Source organism: Aquarana catesbeiana, linkage group LG10, assembly GCF_042186555.1.
Source record: "Aquarana catesbeiana isolate 2022-GZ linkage group LG10, ASM4218655v1, whole genome shotgun sequence".
Lineage (NCBI taxonomy): Eukaryota > Metazoa > Chordata > Amphibia > Anura > Ranidae > Aquarana > Aquarana catesbeiana.
Window position 1 is genome coordinate 112,082,172 of NC_133333.1, and position 19,873 is coordinate 112,102,044.

The 19,873-nt window shown below is 46.7% G+C and overlaps 1 protein-coding gene across 4 annotated transcripts in view; it reads right to left on the minus strand.

Annotated features, from left to right (window-relative positions):
* Positions 1-2,509: 2,509 nt before the first annotated feature.
* The window catches only part of SLC37A4 (solute carrier family 37 member 4), a 57,286-nt gene continuing 39,922 nt past the window's right edge, over positions 2,510-19,873 (minus strand). For all 4 annotated transcript variants that reach the window (XM_073602454.1, XM_073602455.1, XM_073602453.1 and 1 more), the window contains 2 exons: positions 9,168-9,306; positions 2,510-4,446 (listed from right to left, as the gene is read on the minus strand). In XM_073602454.1, coding sequence (XP_073458555.1) covers positions 4,280-4,446; positions 9,168-9,306 — 306 coding nt within the window. In that variant the 3' untranslated portion in view covers positions 2,510-4,279. The remainder of the gene's footprint in view (positions 4,447-9,167; positions 9,307-19,873) is intronic.

The following is a 19,873-nucleotide window of genomic DNA, read 5'->3' on the forward strand; positions in this document are numbered from 1 at the left end:
CGGTTTCCAAATCCAAGTTTTGGCCCTCCTTCTTCTTTCTTATCTCAGTGCTGCTGATGTCTTTTAGCCTCTTCCAATCTCTATGCACTGGCTTCCCAATAGTGGAGTGTACTTGCCCAAAAAGAGGCTGAGTTCTCAGTACAGCTAGTCCATGCTGTGCTCTCATTCTTGGTGTCCTTTCACACAGGCTTGTCCGCTTGCTCAGCGGGGGAATTGATTCGCTGATCCCCCGCTGAGCAGGCGGATGACAGACCCATCTCCGCTTACTGTGCTGAGATGGACCTATCGGAGCCCCGCTCTCCTTAATGGGCAGATCGGATGAAAACAGACTGCTTGTCTGTTTTTCATCCGATCCACTAGACCGATGGAAAATAGGGTCACCATCCGTCTGGATTTCACGGATTGGATAGCAGCGGGTGTGAGTGGACATGTCACCGCTGACATCCACCGCTCCATAGGAGTGAATGGAGACTCTGATCAGGTCGGCCTAAAAAAATGACAGGCAGACCTGATCGGAAAGCCCGTGTGAAAGGGGCCTTTAGTGTGGTCAGTTTTTAACAGAAAAGCAGAGGGACTGGTCGGAAGACCAGGGATTTCACACAAAGAACAGGAGACTTTCTCATACAAGTACACAGTACAGTGGGAACATATCAGTAATGTGAAATGTTGGGTTTACATATTCTTTAACGAAGGCTGCAGATTTAAAGAGATTGAAAGAGAGACTTGAAGAGATGGAAAATGTAACATGTTAAAGTAGTATTAAACCCTTTTTTAGCTTAAAACATTGAGTGCAATAAAATGAACATTCCCCAATAAACTTTTGGTTAAATTCCAACCCAAGCACTTGCAACTTAAAAATGTTGATGCTGCCGGCTCTTTCACTCTGTGCTACTTCCCTGAACTTCCAGTCTTCACAGGAAAGCATTAACATTGGACGGTGCTGTCTCCAGTCAGTCTGTTAGCTTGGAGGGAGGAGGAGAAGGGTTAGTGCCTTGCAATTCAAGGCTATGGGGTTGTGTGTTTCCACTGATGCACACAGTGTAGGGAGACAAAACTAGTCCCTGCATGCACGTTTTTCCATAGGATGCTGCAAGAGGAAGGCACCACCCTGAAACAGGAATTGTGGAGCAGCAGTCATGGCTGCAGCTAAGCAAGTATTAAAAGATGAAGCAGCTGTATTCTCTGTAAGTAATTAAATTAGCTGCTGAAAGTGCCTAAATAAAACAGAGGGTTTAATATTACTTTAGTGGTTGCATAGAGAATTATAAAGACTATAACCACAAACAATCTGGAACATTCTTTTGTAGCTTCTTCCAGTTTTTTGCATTCTTATGATTTTATTTTTTTAATTACTTATGAATGAGGTTTGTTTGAGATAAACAAATTTGTTAATTGGAATACACTCTCTTAAAGATTTTATTAATTAATGTACATGTTCCATCAAGAACCTTGCTTGTTTAATCCCTTCCAGCATCCCTTTAACTGAGCTATTACCCCCCCGGGGGTGGCCTGTCTGATTTTGTGACTGTTGTCACATGATCAGTAGCCGCCTTTGCTTGGGTACTCTGCGCCCTCAGCCCAGAAACCCCTGCTGCCCATGGATGCATACATATGGCATGTGGGTGTGTTAAAGCCCACCCTTTTTGCCACTGCACATATGCTTTCCTTGTCAGCAAGAGGTTAAACCATATGCGCAATAAAAATCCTTTAAAACGACAGCAGTCTACTTTTCCCAAACATTGTGATGGCTTAAACCTTCTCTTATGGGGATGTAAAGATTATTAAGCAGACTCTCAAATGTTTTACCCTATAGGAACCCACCCGTACACCAATTTTTCAGGTGACTCCTGCCTACAAATGTATCTACAGCTCATAGTATATTAGTGATTGGTAAGTTGTAAATACAACAAGAGTATAGAATGAAATTTACCTGTGTAATGTAAAACCCATCCATGTCTTTTTGCTGCTTTACGTTGGTGGGAGAAAGCGTCTTTATATTGGTGGTCAGTCTAGTGCTGCCTTACCTTGGTGGGTCATTGTTAGAAGGGCCCTCCCTGTATTGGTGGCCCTTACAGACAGGAAATAAAGATCAACTTTGTCCATGGTCACTTACCCTTCAGAGGAGGGGAGAGGTTTTACTGCTGACTCTGAAAAGTGACATCAGTTCCAGAACCAGACACTGTAGGGAAACAGATCTGTGTGCCTGACTGATAGTCACAGAACCCCTTGTGAACTCTCATGGATCCCTTCTGTTAGAAACCCAGCTTGGGAGAGGCTATTATTGAGCACTAAGAATGGGTGTACTTGGCTCACTGCTATGTTGTGCTATTGAGAGCTATAAGTCTACAAAACGTACTAAGCGGATCGCTCACACCTATACACACTCTCTAAACGTGCATCAATTTTGAATATAGTATTATTAAGCTTCTTAAGGTGCAAATATTTAAATATGCTCAACATGAGGTTTATTCTGCAATAGATGATCCTGAAGACAGGATGCAAGCCACTCTTGAGTGTATTTGATTTTATTTCCATTTCTATTTAATACTCCCATTCTAAACACATGGCTTTGACTCTAACATTATTCAAGATCTGGCTGCAGAGTACCACTGCTCTGAACATGTGCCTTCACACAACGGAATATACAGGAATCCCATTATTATGTGTGCTTGTTGTAGGCGGGCAGGTATTGCATCTTGTTTTACTCCTACTTTGCTCCAGTCATAAAATTCCAATGCTGGTGATCGCCATTCTTTTCTGGGACACAGTGTAAGCTGTCATCATGTCATCACCAGGAAGCAAAATACAGTTTCGGTTTCTTTTCAAACATATAAGCCTTACCTGGGGGGGTTGGGGAAATGTAATATCACCGTTCTAAACTTTCCATGGTCAATTAAAACAATCCTGATACCCTTCCATCGCATTAACGATGGGTAGAATTTCAACAGAAAATTCATAGGAAAAGAACAGTCTAAGAAGATTTGAAAAAATAGTGCCACGTCTCCATAAAAGGCATCAAACACAATAAAAGGGAAGAAAAATATGCTAGAATGTGACTTCTAAAGCACACCATCTTGCATAAAAAGTTTTTCTTTAACATCCATGTTCATAAAAATATTTTCCATATTGTTACACTAAAACATTGCAGTTACACTTTTGATGGTGTGCCTCAATAGTCTAGCTCTAGCGTATTTTTTTTCTGTTATAAGAAAGTTTGTTCATTTTTCTCATCGTTAGTGGGTCAAATGTTTGTTTTTGACTACAATGCCCAAAAAAATTCCAAAGGAGCAGGATGGAAAATGTTTCTCAAATTTCTAGCAGTGTATGTGGTTTCCATTTGGTAAAGTCCATTCGTTCCAAAATCAAATGTTACAAGTAAACAAAATCTTTCGAACGACATTCAGATGTTCTGAGAATCTTCATACAAATTTTCCTAAGACATGCTGTCTCTCTATGGACACCTTAAAATTGATTGTAAACGTTTATTTAAAAAACAAAAACATGCTTATATTTACCTGCTCTGTGCAATTGTTTTGCACTGAGCAGCCCAGAGCCACTTCTGGGGTCCTCCACTGGTACGCCAGGCCCCTCCTCCTTCTTTGGGTGCCACCACGGAAAGCCGCTTTCCATGGGGGCACCTGTGTGGGCTTGCTACCGAGTCCTGCGGATGTACCAATTGACAGCAGCGAGAGCCAATGGCTCCTGTGATCAATGAGGAGGAAGCCTCTGCTCTCCTGCACGTTGCTGGATCAGATCGGGCAGGTAAGAAAAAAAATAGGGGGGGTTTGGGGGGAGCCGCAGCACAGAAGGTTTTTCACTTTAATGCTTTACAATCACTAAGCATGAGAAGAGTAGGAATACAACTGCAGGAAAATCTGACAGGTCACCTTGTTCCAGTAACCCAGTTACAAAGGGTTTGTTCCAGTTTTGTTTATTTAATGACACTATTGTTCTTAGTTTTATATGTGATAGGTGCAGTAGTATTAATTCCAGTTAAAAGTCTGTGATATATCACAATAGAAGGTAAAATGAACTTTCCTTCATAAAATCTAATAGATTTCACATTGGCTATGTGCAGTGTGTTATATCCCCGTTTTCTTCATGTCCTGCAGTCTGGACACTTCTGTGCCTTAACGGGGAAAGGCCACATGACTTGCTTGCAGCATCCAATCAGAACGCTGCAGTACTTTGAGTTGAAAAGAGTTAATAATTTAAAATCCATCCCTCCACCTTCCATCTGACTTCCATGCTCTTCGGTGGAGGGATCTTGAATTTCATTTCAGTCTGACTTTTTGGGCAAACGCCCCATTTTAGTCTGGATGTTCCTCAGAAGAAAGAAGATTATGGTGACTGCCAGACAGATCATCTCAGCAACCCAGAATGCTGCATCCCATCCGTAATATTTGGCAACAGTGCTGAAGGGCAATCCTGCAAGAAATCCGCCAACTGAAAGAAAATAAAGAGTGCTAAAATGAGAAGCTTTATTTAAATGAGAACAGTGAAGCTATAATCAGAAACATGTTTGGATTTTACTGCAGTTTGTAACCCATTGTCACAGAAAAGGTGAGAGGAAATTTTCTCATGAGAACACTAAAGTGTAAACAATTAAAGTGGTTGTAAAGGCAGTTTTTTTTTTATCTTAATGCATTCTTTGCATGAAGTTAAAAAAACCCTGTGTGCAGCAGCCCCTCTAATACTTACCCGAGCCCCATAATCGATCCAGAGATGTCCACGAATGCCTTGGTTGTCCGAGAATGAGGAGAGAGAGAGATGTGGGTAGACACTTGGAGCTGTAGCTCGGGTGCCCCCATAGCAAGCTGCTTGCTGTGGGGGCACTTGCCAGGAGCTTCAGCCAGGGACCCCAGAAGATTAGGATCCGTAGAAATTTTTTTTTTTTTTTTCCTATTAAAATAACAGACTATACAATCGTTTTAACTATATTATACCTGATATGTATTATAAAAACAGCTTCAATAAATATACTTATCAAATTCTAATATATAAAGAGTGTGTGTCCTGAACAGATTTAACTGCAAAACAGTTTAAACTAACAAAGCACAACACTGCAAAATAACTAACTGATTGATCTAGTTTGGATAGAGAAAGGAATTGTTAGAAACCCTGTAAGTTTTTTGCCATCTGTGTCCCCAGTGGGGTGGGGGGTTTCCCTTTACTTCCTGTACAGGATACACAACAGGAAGTGACAGCAAATATATCCAAAGTAAGGGAAATGGCCTTTTAGACAGCTGATACCAGAACAAGTGCCCTGATAAAAAAAAAAATCCCTCTATTACAGTTCTAGTGACGAGTTAAAATATTGGATTTTTCCCTTGCTTTCAGTCCTGCTAATAATGGTCACCAGGACAAATTGAGAGAGTAAATCCCTCTCCTAGGGAAAAAAAACAGCAACAAACAGTGATTATAATACTGCTCTATCCAAAACTAAAAAACTCTATTGGATTTAAATACAATTAAAGCCCCGATGGCCTTACTCCAATTTATTTCAAAACCTTTTTTGAGACGCTCTCTAAACCGCTAGTGGATGCACTTAACTCAATTACGCAAGGTAATTCCTTCCCCATAGATTCCCTTAGGGCCTACATTTCTCTCATCCCTAAAGAGGGAAAGGACCTACTCCGGTGTGGAAACTACCGACCGATAGCTTTGCTAAACACCGACTTGAAACTGTTTGCCAAGATCCTGGCGAACAGATTGCTCCCACACATACCAAACCTAATTCACAAAGACCAAGCGGGTTTTGTCCCCCAACGGGAACCACGTGACAACACCATTAGGGTGCTGAACCTCATACATGCCGCCAGGACCACGCGACGACCCCTTCTCCTGCTGTCAACTGACGCGGAGAAGGCTTTCGACCGTGTAGACTGGACATTTGTCAGAGCTACTCTCGAACACATTGGCCTCCGGTCGTCGATGCTCAGCTGGATCTTATCTCTCTACTCCAGCCCCACAGCGGCGGTTAGGGTTAACGAAACCAGGTCGGGTTATTTCCACATCCGAAATGGTACCAGACAGGGTTGTCCCCTGTCTCCTCTAATCTTTATTCTTTCTTTGGAACCTCTGCTCTGTAAGATACGGGCCAACCCCCAAATAGAGGGCTTTCGTAAAACATCTGGAGCCCACAAGGTCGCCGCTTTCGCGGATGACCTTATCTTCTTCTTGGCTGACCCCACTGCCTCACTCCCCGCCTTGCTTTATTCCCTGAGGGAGTACGGAGCCCTGTCCCTATTTAAAATAAACATGTCTAAATCCTCCATGCTTAATATCACATTGAGCTCTCAAAGTATCCGACAATTACGCCTGAACTACAAGTTCCACTGGGCAACCGATACCATTCCGTACCTAGGAGTGGCCATTACCGCGGACCCCGCCCACCTTTACCAAGCAAACTTTGCCACTCTTCTACACAGGCTTAAAACAGACCTACAACATTGGCACTCCCTCACTCTAACGTGGTTTGGACGCTGTAATGCCATCAAGATGACAGCCCTCCCGAGGATACTCTATCTCCTGCAGGCCCTCCCCATACATCTCCCGCCCTCCTTCTTCAAGCGACTTGACGCACTTTTCCGAGATTTTGTCTGGTCACGCGGGCAACCTCGCATCAAATTACAACTACTCTATATGACAAAACGTAGGGGTGGAGTGGGACTACCAGACGTAAAAGCCTACTACAGGGCAACACATCTTACCAGACTGATAGACTGGTACTGCCACTCAGAAGCCAAACAATGGGTCCATATGGAGATGGAGGACTCCGATGGAACGGCTAGGAGTTGGCCGTGGCTTTCCACTCCGATCCCGAAGATCATCGCCGAACACCCGACTCTGGGAAACACATTAAGAGTGGCCAGAGAAACCTTTCGTAAAACCCTGATATCACCTATTCCTTCCCCTATGGTGCCGATACTGGGCAACCCTGATTTCTTGCCGGGCTGCCAGGGCCCGATCTATAGAGCCCTATCGGAGGGAGATAGATGGCCACACCTCCACGATTTCCTAGATGCCGGTGGCCGGCTCCGGTCGGCCGCGGGAATTGAGGACCTGGACACGCCATTGGATTTCCTGAGTGGTCTCCAACTGCGTAATTTTTTACGCCGAAGTGCTCAGACTTTAGGTCCCCCACGCCCACTCACGGAGTTGGAACGTGTCTGCCACCGCAGAGAGCCCGTACGCCACTCCCTGTCCTCGATCTACCTCTCCCTGATTGCCCCGCCTGAAAGCTTTGTGCCCCCCTTCCTCACTAAATGGGAAACAGAATTAGGAGTGCATTTTAATGAAGCACAAAGGGAAAAGATCTTACATTTTGCCCAAAAATCTTCTCTAGCCACAAGGGTCCAAGAGACATGCTACAAGATTGTGACCAGATGGTACAAGGTACCATCCACTCTCCACAGGTTCCTCCCGCAGGTACCAAGTATATGTTGGCGCTGTGGAACAGGAGAAGGAACGATGTTGCACATTTTCTGGGACTGCCCCAAGATTAAACCTTATTGGAAAGAGGTGACAGACACGATCGAACGTTTAACGGGCGTCGCACTGGGGGGAGATCCCGGGGCCTGTTTGCTGCACCTATCTAGCAGAACAATTAAGAAATATAAAGCCTCACTCACTATACAACTACTTAATGCGGCCAAGGCCTGCATCCCTCTATTTTGGAGATCGGAAACCCCACCAACTAAGATCCAGTGGTATGCCAGGGTTAATGAACTGCGTGACATGGAAGATCTCACGGCCACGCTGCATGACAGGGAGGAAGCCTTCCGGGAGACCTGGCGCCCTTGGCAACACTTCATTTACTCCGAGGCCTACCTCCGGGAGATGTCTTAACGTGGACACCCCCCGTTATGGGGGCCCCGCCTGGCTGGAGGGTGGCACCACCACCCTCCCCTCTTTACCTCTCTTTACCCCCCTTCCTTACCTTCTTCACCTCCCTCTCCATCTCTCCTCTCTAATATCCTTACCCCTCCCCCTTATTGTCTCCCGCTTTTTCCTCCTCCCTCCCCCCCCCCACCCTCCCCAGTCCTCACACAATCCCCTATACTCTACCGGCTTAGGGAAGATCTGATCAGATATAATGAATATCATGGTCTACATTACTTTATGTTAGTTGCCCTTTGCCGGACTTCACTGGTCGACCAGGAATATCCCCACCCCCGATCAGTGGAGAGTTTCTCTTTTTGTTATTTTACTTCACCCCTTTACCTACCGATAAAGGATAATTACACGAGTTACCTGTTTACACAAGGCATGTCTCAGGGAAATGCGTGCAAATGGACACTAAGATAGTCATTACACTAGACCCTCCCATGCACACAGGCTCCGCTTTCACCATACAGACTGTGTAAACGAGAGGATTGTTTATGTGTTACATCTCTAGACGACGACAGTTCCTGTTAAAATCTTCTCCCTACCACTGTTTTATGTTATCCATTAAATGTTATAGAACTTGACAATATGTACCTCAAACTGTAACACGTTCCCTTGAAAATAAAATAAAATAAAGGAATTTAAAAAAAAAAAAAAAAAAAAAAAAAAAAAAAAAAAAAAAAAATAAATACAATTAAAACCTTTTTTTCCCGAAAGAATGAAAAAAAAAACTGTTGCCGTAATCTCTTCAAAATTACATGTCTATTGTCGCTTTTGTGCACATCACTGTCTATGGACACAGGCAGCGTGGCAGGGGATTGAGTCTGCAGGTGTGCCACCATAGAAAGCAGCTTCTTATGGTGGAACACCAAGGAGAGGAGGAGCCAGGAAGGCCGTCAGGGGACCTTAGAAGAGGAGGTCCGGGGCCACTCTGTGCAATTCGATTGCACAGCGCAGGTAAGTATAAACCAGTTTGTTATGAACAACAAAAAAAAAGTTTACAATCATCTAAATGTTACTAACTACCAATTGCTATACCATGACCTGGATAAATGAAAACCTTCACAGTCATATGAAAAAAGGAAAAATGGCAGCAATTTTTCTGTGCGAGAACTATTCTGTATACATGATCAAGAAACAGAGACAGCACAAAAGCTAACACCTAAAGTTATACACTTATATCCATATTTAGAATACACAATTTTTAAAACAAAGGTATAGCACACAAAGTAATAACAGGAAATACATTCATACTGTATAAACGATTTTCAACTTACCATTGGCAGAAAGAGCCACAATTGCATGAGACGTGCCGCAGAAGTTGGATGGAGCACTTTCATTGGCAATAACGCCAAAGAGAGCAATAGGTCCATATGAACAAAAGCCAAATATGGCTCCTAGGATGAGAATCCATACCTGGAAAAAATTGTATTTATAATGAAAATAATTTGCTTCAGATCAACACACAAGTAGAAAGACCAATTATTCATCACTATTATGCTGGACATAGACAGGAGACAGTGACTGATGAATAAGAAATGTTGGGATCAATAAGTACACCTAACACCAACACGCACATGCATGCTTGTATCGTACAGTATAAACAGGAGGTAACAAACTTACAACCTGGCCAGCCTTGCTTCTTATGGTGATAAGGACGGTAAGTTCTGTATACAACCACCCATCATACCTATCAGTTATACAGGCACCAGATGGCCAGGGGTATCCAAAGGCTCACACAGGACACTTGGCAGATGTCATTTATAAACAAAATCTGATCTGACCATTTCTCTAGAATTCTGTTCTCACAAAATTTTGCTAGTTTCACAGGTTTATTATAGGAGAAAATGGCTTGTGAAAAGGTTAACAAAAGAAGCTTGGCACTTTTTTGTATATAGGTTATGTTCAATAAAGCATAAGCTTTATAAATGACATACTTAAAACTGAACTCTGGGAATAACCCAAAAATCTACCCTTGCTGTCCTAGCAATTAACGATTATTATAGTACCAGAATACTAAAGTGTGGTAAATAAAAATTTTATGAATAAGTTGCACACATCACAACGGTTTATGAAAATGGTACAAATGTTGAATTAATTTGTCGCATCACTTACAACGGACAGCTTGTACTGCCAGAAAAGTGTTGTCACTACTTTAATGAACTGCAGCCTGTGTACATAGCTCATAACAAATGATTGTAGAATACATTTCTCAGTTCTAAATTGAAAATTAAAAAGAATCACAGTGGATAAGTTACTCCTTCCCGTCCCTGCCCCCGACTAGTTATGGTTGGCTTTAAACCTTGATTGTACGGTTCCCACGTCCGTGGTACTCATCCTCTCTTGGGGCCCCTCTCCTCTTTTTTTTCTCCTTTCTCCGTTTCCTCCTTCTTCTCTTCATCCCTGTTGCTGTACTCCAACTTACAGAGTAATATAGCCTATGATATATGCCTAATTTTTAACCTGGTCCTCTACGGTCCTGCTAACAGGGTACGGTTATGTTACTTATTACGCGTTCACGCACTGTTACTTTACATGCCTGTTCGATGTCGCCCCTGTGTGGGCAAACCGTGGCTTGTTATGATTATTGAAATGTTAAATATATTGAAACAGAAAATTAAAAAGAATCAAGCCCATTTCAAAACACAATTTTGAAATGAGCTTTATTTATCATGGTCTTAAAAAAACTTCAGAAAAAAAAAAAAAAAAACGGTTTTCCAGCGCATAGAAGGCATCATAAAGTGCCAGGTGATGCCCACTACTCTTCTATCCATTGCTCAATGATACCTGGGAACAATATTTCGTCCAGACCTAGGAAGGAGCCATCCTAGACAAGAGTTTTACCTTCCCAAGTGATAGAAAAAGTCCTGCAGCTCTCAAAAGTGAATAGTCATGTTTTCAGCAGACCAAATTTTGCTGAACAGCAGGGCTGCATTACTAAAGACATTAATAATGTGCATGTTTGCTCTTTTTATTCCTTCCCAGATATTATGCATTTTATTAAACAATCAGCCTCTCCACCCTAGTCTGCTATCAAGGCTGTGGGGAATGTGGCGTTACATATGTGGTGGCGGTGTCCCAAAGCTACCCGATTTGGGATTTGTGTGTTCAACATGTGCTCAGGTCAGCCCTGAACACCAACTATATATGGAATCCCTGGGAAGTACTGCTGCACTGACCAGAGCTTTTCAAACACAAACTAAACCTAGCAGAGCTGCCAGTCAAACATTGGCTAAAGTGTGGAAACAACCATCAATTTTGCATAGTTGAAGCCGTGAATAACGTGCATTATGGTGCACCAGCAGATGCCTACTGCAATGCTTAACAACACTCACTTTAAATTTCTTAAGTTAAAGTCTCCATGATTAAATTATAATAACCACATGAACCTTGACCACTCTCTCCTTTCACTCCCCAGTACATTAGAGAAGCCATGTGTCTGGCCAGACCCCAGGGATCCCTCCGTTCTTCCCTCCTTCCCTTTCCCCCTGTATAAACCAAATCTCTTCCTCTACTCTTTTCCCCTCACGCTTTTCTCTTTTACCCATTTTATTTCCTTTTCTCCCCCTACCTCTTCCTCCCTTTTCCCCTATAGCCACCTGATGTATACCTTTATAATAAGGGGCTTATCTTTCAGCATAGGAATACGGCTACAGATAAATGAGATATTTTCCCTCTTCTTGCTATACTCAGCAACTTTTGCTTTGCTAACCTCTGATACCCATTTTGGTACTTTATATATTTATACATCTATAAGAAGACCATTGAGAAGTATATTGACACTGTTTCAGACTCGGTATACCTTCCTGAAACCGGTTTAAAAACTCCATAAAATCTTTGTGAAACAAGGCTGCAGATTTATTTCTCCTACAGTTGCATCACAATCTTAATCAGGTGACAATCTCACATGTACGTCTATGGGATACTCACATAACCACTATTTGGGAGGAACAATTGACTGGGTAGGTTAGAAATCCTGAACATTAATGCTCTCCTCATGATATATTACTGCTTCTATATGTTCTGTGCCATTCCCCTCCTCATAGAGAGATGTGGGGCTTGTACATTGTATGCACCACTCTAGTGCTTCTCAAGTTTAAAAGCTCTCAGATCCTGCACAAATTGGACATTTTTAGGCATCTCTACAAACTGACCACTAGTAAAGTAAGGTGAGAGCAGCACCTAGAACACATATAGTAGGTAGTTGCAAACAAAAGTCAGCAAAGGAATCCTGTGCAAGAGCAATTTTTCTGGCCTTCCTCAATAATTACTACCCAGATACAATGATTCCCTGTGTATCAATAGCTAGATTACATCTCATGCAAATGGGCTCCCAAATTCTAGAGGGTCCTTGTGCAGCTGTATATTCTGCAACAATGGCCCCTTCACTCTTATGCCCTGTACACACGATAGGATTTTCCGACAACAAATGTTCGATGGGAGCTCGTTGTTCTGACCGTGTGTAGGCTCCATCAGACATTTTCCGTCAGAATTTCCGACAAAATTTGAGATCTGGATCTCAAATTTTCCGACAACAAAATCCCTTGACGGAAATTCCGATCGTGTGTACACAATTCCAACGCACAAAATTCCACGCATGCTCGGAATCAAGCAGAAGAGCCGCACTGACTATTGAACTTCATTTTTCTCGGCTCGTCGTACGTCTTGTACGTCACCGCGTTCTTGACGTTCGGAATTTCCGACAACATTTGTGTGACCGTGTGTAAGCAAGACAAGTTTGAGCCAACATCCGTCGGAAAATCCTATTGTGTGTACAGGGCATTACTGTGCAAACAGACATATTCCAGTTTTGTACACATAAAAGGTTGGACGAAGTGTAAATAGCGATAGTGAATATCCCAATATATCACCAGGCTACGTCAGCAGAATGACAAAGGATTACTGGTTCAACCTATGACAACCCTGCTGCCTTATACTATAGTCTGTGTGACCTATGCATAAATCAAGCCCAGTCTTCAAGGTCTAAGTCAGCTGTGAGATGGGTAGATCTGTCTAACTAAACATGGGCCAATGTCTTTGGTCATCCCCCTCCATATATGTGTCTGAGGAGACCAGCCATCACTGGCTGTGGGCTCCAGGAGCAGCAAGTATCTACTTAGCCTGAGTCTGAATATTCCCATCACTATCAGTCTGTGTCTGCATGTTGCTGTAAGGCACCAAACCGTGCTGGATAAATGTGTCAATGACAGCTGGCTCTTCACAGGCAATGGGGCAGGAGATGCATTCTGACATCTCTGGTTACCTGAATGGTAGGGATGCACCGATACTGGTATCAATATCGGCACCAATACTAGACATTTTTGCGAGTATCAGTACTCACGAAACCGATACCGGACGTGATGTTGGTTGGGAGCGGACTGCCTCCTCCTCCAGACAGTGCTACCCCCACCTCCTCCCAGTGGCATCACTACTCCTAACAGTCCACAAGCCTTGTCTCCTCTCTGCACACCTCCCTCCTCCAGCTCTGACTCCCGGCCACACAGAGCACTTGTTCCGGGCTCTACCTGGCTGGATACCGAGACAGAGAACAGGGGGGCTCTGTATGAAGACACTGTACAGGCGGTATCCTGTTGTACTGGGCAGCGGGGCTCTCTCCCTGTACCATGCCTGCAGTCTCTGACGGTCTCCTGTACCATGCCTGCAGTCTCTGACGGTCTCCTGTACCATGCCTGCAGTCTGACGGTCTCCTGTACCATGCCTGCGGTCTCTGACGATCTCCTGTACCATGCCTGCAGTCCCTGATGATCTTCTGTACCATGTCTGCAGTCCCTGACTGTCTCCTGTACCATGCCTGCTGTCTCTGACTGTCTCCTGTACCATGCCTGACTGTCTCCTGTGCCATGCCTGCAGTCTCTGACTGTCTCCTGTACCATGCCTGCAGTCTCTGACTGTTTCCTGTACCATGCCTGCTGTCTCTGACTGTTTCCTGTACCATGCCTGCTGTCTCTGACTGTCTCCTGTACCATGCCTGACTGTCTCCTGTACCATGCCTGCAGTCCCTGACTGTCTCCCGTACCATGCCTGCAGTCTCTGACTGTCTCCTGTACCATGCCTGCAGTCCCTGACTGTCTCCTGTACCATGCCTGCAGTCCCTGACTGTCTCCCGTACCATGCCTGCAGTCCCTGACTGTCTCCCGTACCATGCCTGCAGTCCCTGACTGTCTCCTGTACCATTCCTGACTGTCTCCTGTACCATGCCTGACTGTCTCTGACTGTCTCCTGTACCATGCCTGCAGTCTCTGACTGTCTCCTGTACCATGCCTGCAGTCTCTTTGTGTCTCCTGTACCATGCCTGCAGTCTCTTTGTCTCCTGTACCATGCCTGCAGTTTCTGATTGTCTACTGTATCATGTCTAAAATCTCTGACGGTCTCCTGTACCATGCCTGCTGTCTCTGACGGTCCCCTGTACCATGCCTGCAGTCTCTGATGATCTTTTGTACCATGCCTACAGTCCCTGACTGTCTCCTGTACCATGCCTGCTGTCTCTGACTGTCTCCTGTACCATGCCTGCAGTCTCTGACGGTCTTCTGTGCCATGCCTGCAGTCCCTGACTGTCTCCTGTACCATGCCTGCAGTCCCTGACTGTCTCCTGTACCATGCCTGCAGTCTCTGACTGTCTCCTGTACCATGCCTGCAGTCTCTGACTGTCTCCTGTACCATGCCTGCAGTCTCTGACTGTCTCCTGTACCATGCCTGCAGTCTCTGACTGTCTCCTGTACCATGCCTGCAGTCTCTGACGGTCCCCTGTACCATGCCTGCAGTCTCTGATGATCTTTTGTACCATGCCTACAGTCCCTGACTGTCTCCTGTACCATGCCTGCTGTCTCTGACTGTCTCCTGTACCATGCCTGCAGTCTCTGACGGTCTTCTGTGCCATGCCTGCAGTCCCTGACTGTCTCCTTTACCATGCCTGCAGTCCCTGACTGTCTCCTGTACCATGCCTGCAGTCCCTGACTGTCTCCTGTACCATGCCTGCAGTCCCTGACTGTCTCCTGTACCATGCCTGCAGTCTCTGACTGTCTCCTGTACCATGCCTGCAGTCTCTGACTGTCTCCTGTACCATGCCTGCAGTCTCTGACTGTCTCCTGTACCATGCCTGCAGTCTCTGACTGTCTCCTGTACCATGCCTGCAGTCTCTGACTGTTTCCTGTACCATGCCTGCTGTCTCTGACTGTTTCCTGTACCATGCCTGCTGTCTCTGACTGTCTCCTGTACCATGCCTGACTGTCTCCTGTACCATGCCTGCAGTCCCTGACTGTCTCCCGTACCATGCCTGCAGTCTCTGACTGTCTCCTGTACCATGCCTGCAGTCCCTGACTGTCTCCTGTACCATGCCTGCAGTCCCTGACTGTCTCCCGTACCATGCCTGCAGTCCCTGACTGTCTCCTGTACCATTCCTGACTGTCTCCTGTACCATGCCTGACCGTCTCTGACTGTCTCCTGTACCATGCCTGCAGTCTCTGACTGTCTCCTGTACCATGCCTGCAGTCTCTTTGTGTCTCCTGTACCATGCCTGCAGTCTCTTTGTCTCCTGTACCATGCCTGCAGTTTCTGATTGTCTACTGTATCATGTCTAAAATCTCTGACGGTCTCCTGTACCATGCCTGCTGTCTCTGACGGTCCCCTGTACCATGCCTGCAGTCTCTGATGATCTTTTGTACCATGCCTACAGTCCCTGACTGTCTCCTGTACCATGCCTGCTGTCTCTGACTGTCTCCTGTACCATGCCTGCAGTCTCTGACGGTCTTCTGTGCCATGCCTGCAGTCCCTGACTGTCTCCTTTACCATGCCTGCAGTCCCTGACTGTCTCCTGTACCATGCCTGCAGTCTCTGACTGTCTCCTGTACCATGCCTGCAGTCTCTGACTGTCTCCTGTACCATGCCTGCAGTCTCTGACTGTCTCCTGTACCATGCCTGCAGTCTCTGACTGTCTCCTGTACCATGCCTGCAGTCTCTGACTGTCTCCTGTACCATGCAGTCTCTTTGTGTCTCCTGTACCATGCCTGCAGTCTCTTTGTCTCCTGTACCATGCCTGCAGTTTCTGATTGTCTACTGTATCATGTCTAAAATCTCTGACGGTCTCCTGTACCATGCCTGCTGTCTCTGACGGTCCCCTGTACCATGCCTGCAGTCTCTGATGATCTTTTGTACCATGCCTACAGTCCCTGACTGTCTCCTGTACCATGCCTTCTGTCTCTGACTGTCTCCTGTACCATGCCTGCTGTCTCTGACTGTCTCCTGTACCATGCCTGCTGTCTCTGACTGTCTCCTGTACCATGCCTGCAGTCCCTGACTGTCTCCTGTACCATGCCTGCAGTCTCTGACGGTCTTCTGTGCCATGCCTGCAGTCCCTGACTGTCTCCTGTACCATGCCTGCAGTCCCTGACTGTCTCCTTTACCATGCCTGCAGTCCCTGACTGTCTCCTTTACCATGCCTGCAGTCCCTGACTGTCTCCTGTACCATGCCTGCAGTCCCTGACTGTCTCCTGTACCATGCCTGCAGTCCCTGACTGTCTCCTGTACCATGCCTGCAGTCTCTGACTGTCTCCTGTACCATGCCTGCAGTCTCTGACTGTCTCCTGTAGCATGCCTGCAGTCTCTGACTGTCTCCTGTACCATGCAGTCTCTGACTGTCTCCTGTACCATGCCTGCAGTCTCTTTGTCTCCTGTACCATGCCTGCAGTTTCTGACTGTCTCCTGTACCATGCCTGCAGTTTCTGATTGTCTACTGTATCATGTCTAAAATCTCTGACGATCTCCTGTACCATGCCTGCTGTCTCTGACGGTCCCCTGTACCATGCCTGCAGTCTCTGATGATCTTCTGTACCATGCCTACAGTCCCTGACTGTCTCCTGTATCATGCCTGTGGTCCCTGACTGTCTCCTGTACCATGCCTGCAGTCTCTGACTGTCTCCTGTACCATGCCTGCAGTCTCTGACTGTCTCCTGTACCATGCCTGCTGTCTCTGACTGTCTCCTGTACCATGCCTGCAGTCCCTGACTGTCTCCTGTACCATACCTACAGTCCCTGACTGTCTCCTGTACCATGCCTGCGGTCCCTGACTGTCTCCTGTACCATGCCTGCGGTCCCTGACTGTCTCCTGTACCATGCCTGCAGTCTCTGACTGTCTCCTGTACCATGCCTGCAGTCTCTGACTGTCTCCTGTACCATGCCTCCAGTCTCTGGATTTCTCCTGTACCATGCAGTCTCTTTGTGTCTCCTGTACCATACCTGCAGTCTCTGACTGTCTCCTGTACCATGCAGTCTCTGACTGTCTCCTGTACCATGCCTCCAGTCTCTGGATTTCTCCTGTACCATGCAGTCTCTTTGTGTCTCCTGTACCATGCCTGCTGTCTCTGACTGTCTCCTGTACCATGCCTGCAGTCCCTGACTGTCTCCTGTACCATTCCTGACTGTCTCCTGTACCATGCCTGACCGTCTCTGACTGTCTCCTGTACCATGCCTGCAGTCTCTGACTGTCTCCTGTACCATGCCTGCAGTCTCTTTGTGTCTCCTGTACCATGCCTGCAGTCTCTTTGTCTCCTGTACCATGCCTGCAGTTTCTGATTGTCTACTGTATCATGTCTAAAATCTCTGACGGTCTCCTGTACCATGCCTGCTGTCTCTGACGGTCCCCTGTACCATGCCTGCAGTCTCTGATGATCTTTTGTACCATGCCTACAGTCCCTGACTGTCTCCTGTACCATGCCTGCTGTCTCTGACTGTCTCCTGTACCATGCCTGCAGTCTCTGACGGTCTTCTGTGCCATGCCTGCAGTCCCTGACTGTCTCCTTTACCATGCCTGCAGTCCCTGACTGTCTCCTGTACCATGCCTGCAGTCTCTGACTGTCTCCTGTACCATGCCTGCAGTCTCTGACTGTCTCCTGTACCATGCCTGCAGTCTCTGACTGTCTCCTGTACCATGCAGTCTCTTTGTGTCTCCTGTACCATGCCTGCAGTCTCTTTGTCTCCTGTACCATGCCTGCAGTTTCTGATTGTCTACTGTATCATGTCTAAAATCTCTGACGGTCTCCTGTACCATGCCTGCTGTCTCTGACGGTCCCCTGTACCATGCCTGCAGTCTCTGATGATCTTTTGTACCATGCCTACAGTCCCTGACTGTCTCCTGTACCATGCCTTCTGTCTCTGACTGTCTCCTGTACCATGCCTGCTGTCTCTGACTGTCTCCTGTACCATGCCTGCTGTCTCTGACTGTCTCCTGTACCATGCCTGCAGTCCCTGACTGTCTCCTGTACCATGCCTGCAGTCTCTGACGGTCTTCTGTGCCATGCCTGCAGTCCCTGACTGTCTCCTGTACCATGCCTGCAGTCCCTGACTGTCTCCTTTACCATGCCTGCAGTCCCTGACTGTCTCCTTTACCATGCCTGCAGTCCCTGACTGTCTCCTGTACCATGCCTGCAGTCCCTGACTGTCTCCTGTACCATGCCTGCAGTCCCTGACTGTCTCCTGTACCATGCCTGCAGTCTCTGACTGTCTCCTGTACCATGCCTGCAGTCTCTGACTGTCTCCTGTAGCATGCCTGCAGTCTCTGACTGTCTCCTGTACCATGCAGTCTCTGACTGTCTCCTGTACCATGCCTGCAGTCTCTTTGTCTCCTGTACCATGCCTGCAGTTTCTGACTGTCTCCTGTACCATGCCTGCAGTTTCTGATTGTCTACTGTACCATGTCTAAAATCTCTGACGATCTCCTGTACCATGCCTGCTGTCTCTGACGGTCCCCTGTACCATGCCTGCAGTCTCTGATGATCTTCTGTACCATGCCTACAGTCCCTGACTGTCTCCTGTATCATGCCTGTGGTCCCTGACTGTCTCCTGTACCATGCCTGCAGTCTCTGACTGTCTCCTGTACCATGCCTGCAGTCTCTGACTGTCTCCTGTACCATGCCTGCTGTCTCTGACTGTCTCCTGTACCATGCCTGCAGTCCCTGACTGTCTCCTGTACCATACCTACAGTCCCTGACTGTCTCCTGTACCATGCCTGCGGTCCCTGACTGTCTCCTGTACCATGCCTGCGGTCCCTGACTGTCTCCTGTACCATGCCTGCAGTCTCTGACTGTCTCCTGTACCATGCCTGCAGTCTCTGACTGTCTCCTGTACCATGCCTCCAGTCTCTGGATTTCTCCTGTACCATGCAGTCTCTTTGTGTCTCCTGTACCATACCTGCAGTCTCTGACTGTCTCCTGTACCATGCAGTCTCTGACTGTCTCCTGTACCATGCCTCCAGTCTCTGGATTTCTCCTGTACCATGCAGTCTCTTTGTGTCTCCTGTGCCATGCCTGCGGTCCCTGACTGTCTCCTGTACCATGCCTGCGGTCCCTGACTGTCTCCTGTACCATGCCTGCGGTCCCTGACTGTCTCCTGTACCATGCCTGCTGTCCCTGACTGTCTCATGTACCATGCCTGCTGTCTCTGACTGTCTCCTGTACCATGCCTGCAGTCCCTGACTGTCTCCTGTACCATGCCTGCAGTCCCTGACTGTCTCCTTTACCATGCCTGCAGTCCCTGACTGTCTCCTGTACCATGCCTGCAGTCCCTGACTGTCTCTTGTACCATGCCTGCTGTCTCTGACTGTCTCCTGTACCATGCCTGCAGTCCCTGACTGTCTCCTGTACCATGCCTGCAGTCCCTGACTGTCTCCTTTACCATGCCTGCAGTCCCTGACTGTCTCCTGTACCATGCCTGCAGTTCCTGACTGTCTCCTGTACCATGCCTGCAGTCTCTGACTGTCTCCTGTACCATGCCTGCAGTATCTGACTGTCTCCTGTACCATGCCTGCAGTCTCTGACTGTTTCCTGTACCATGCAGTCTCTTTGTGTCTCCTGTACCATGCGTGTAGTTTCTGACTGTCTCCTGTACCATGTGTGCAGTTTCTGACTGTCTCCTGTACCATGCCTGCAGTCTTTCTGTCTCATGTACCATGCCTGCAGTCTCTGATGATCTT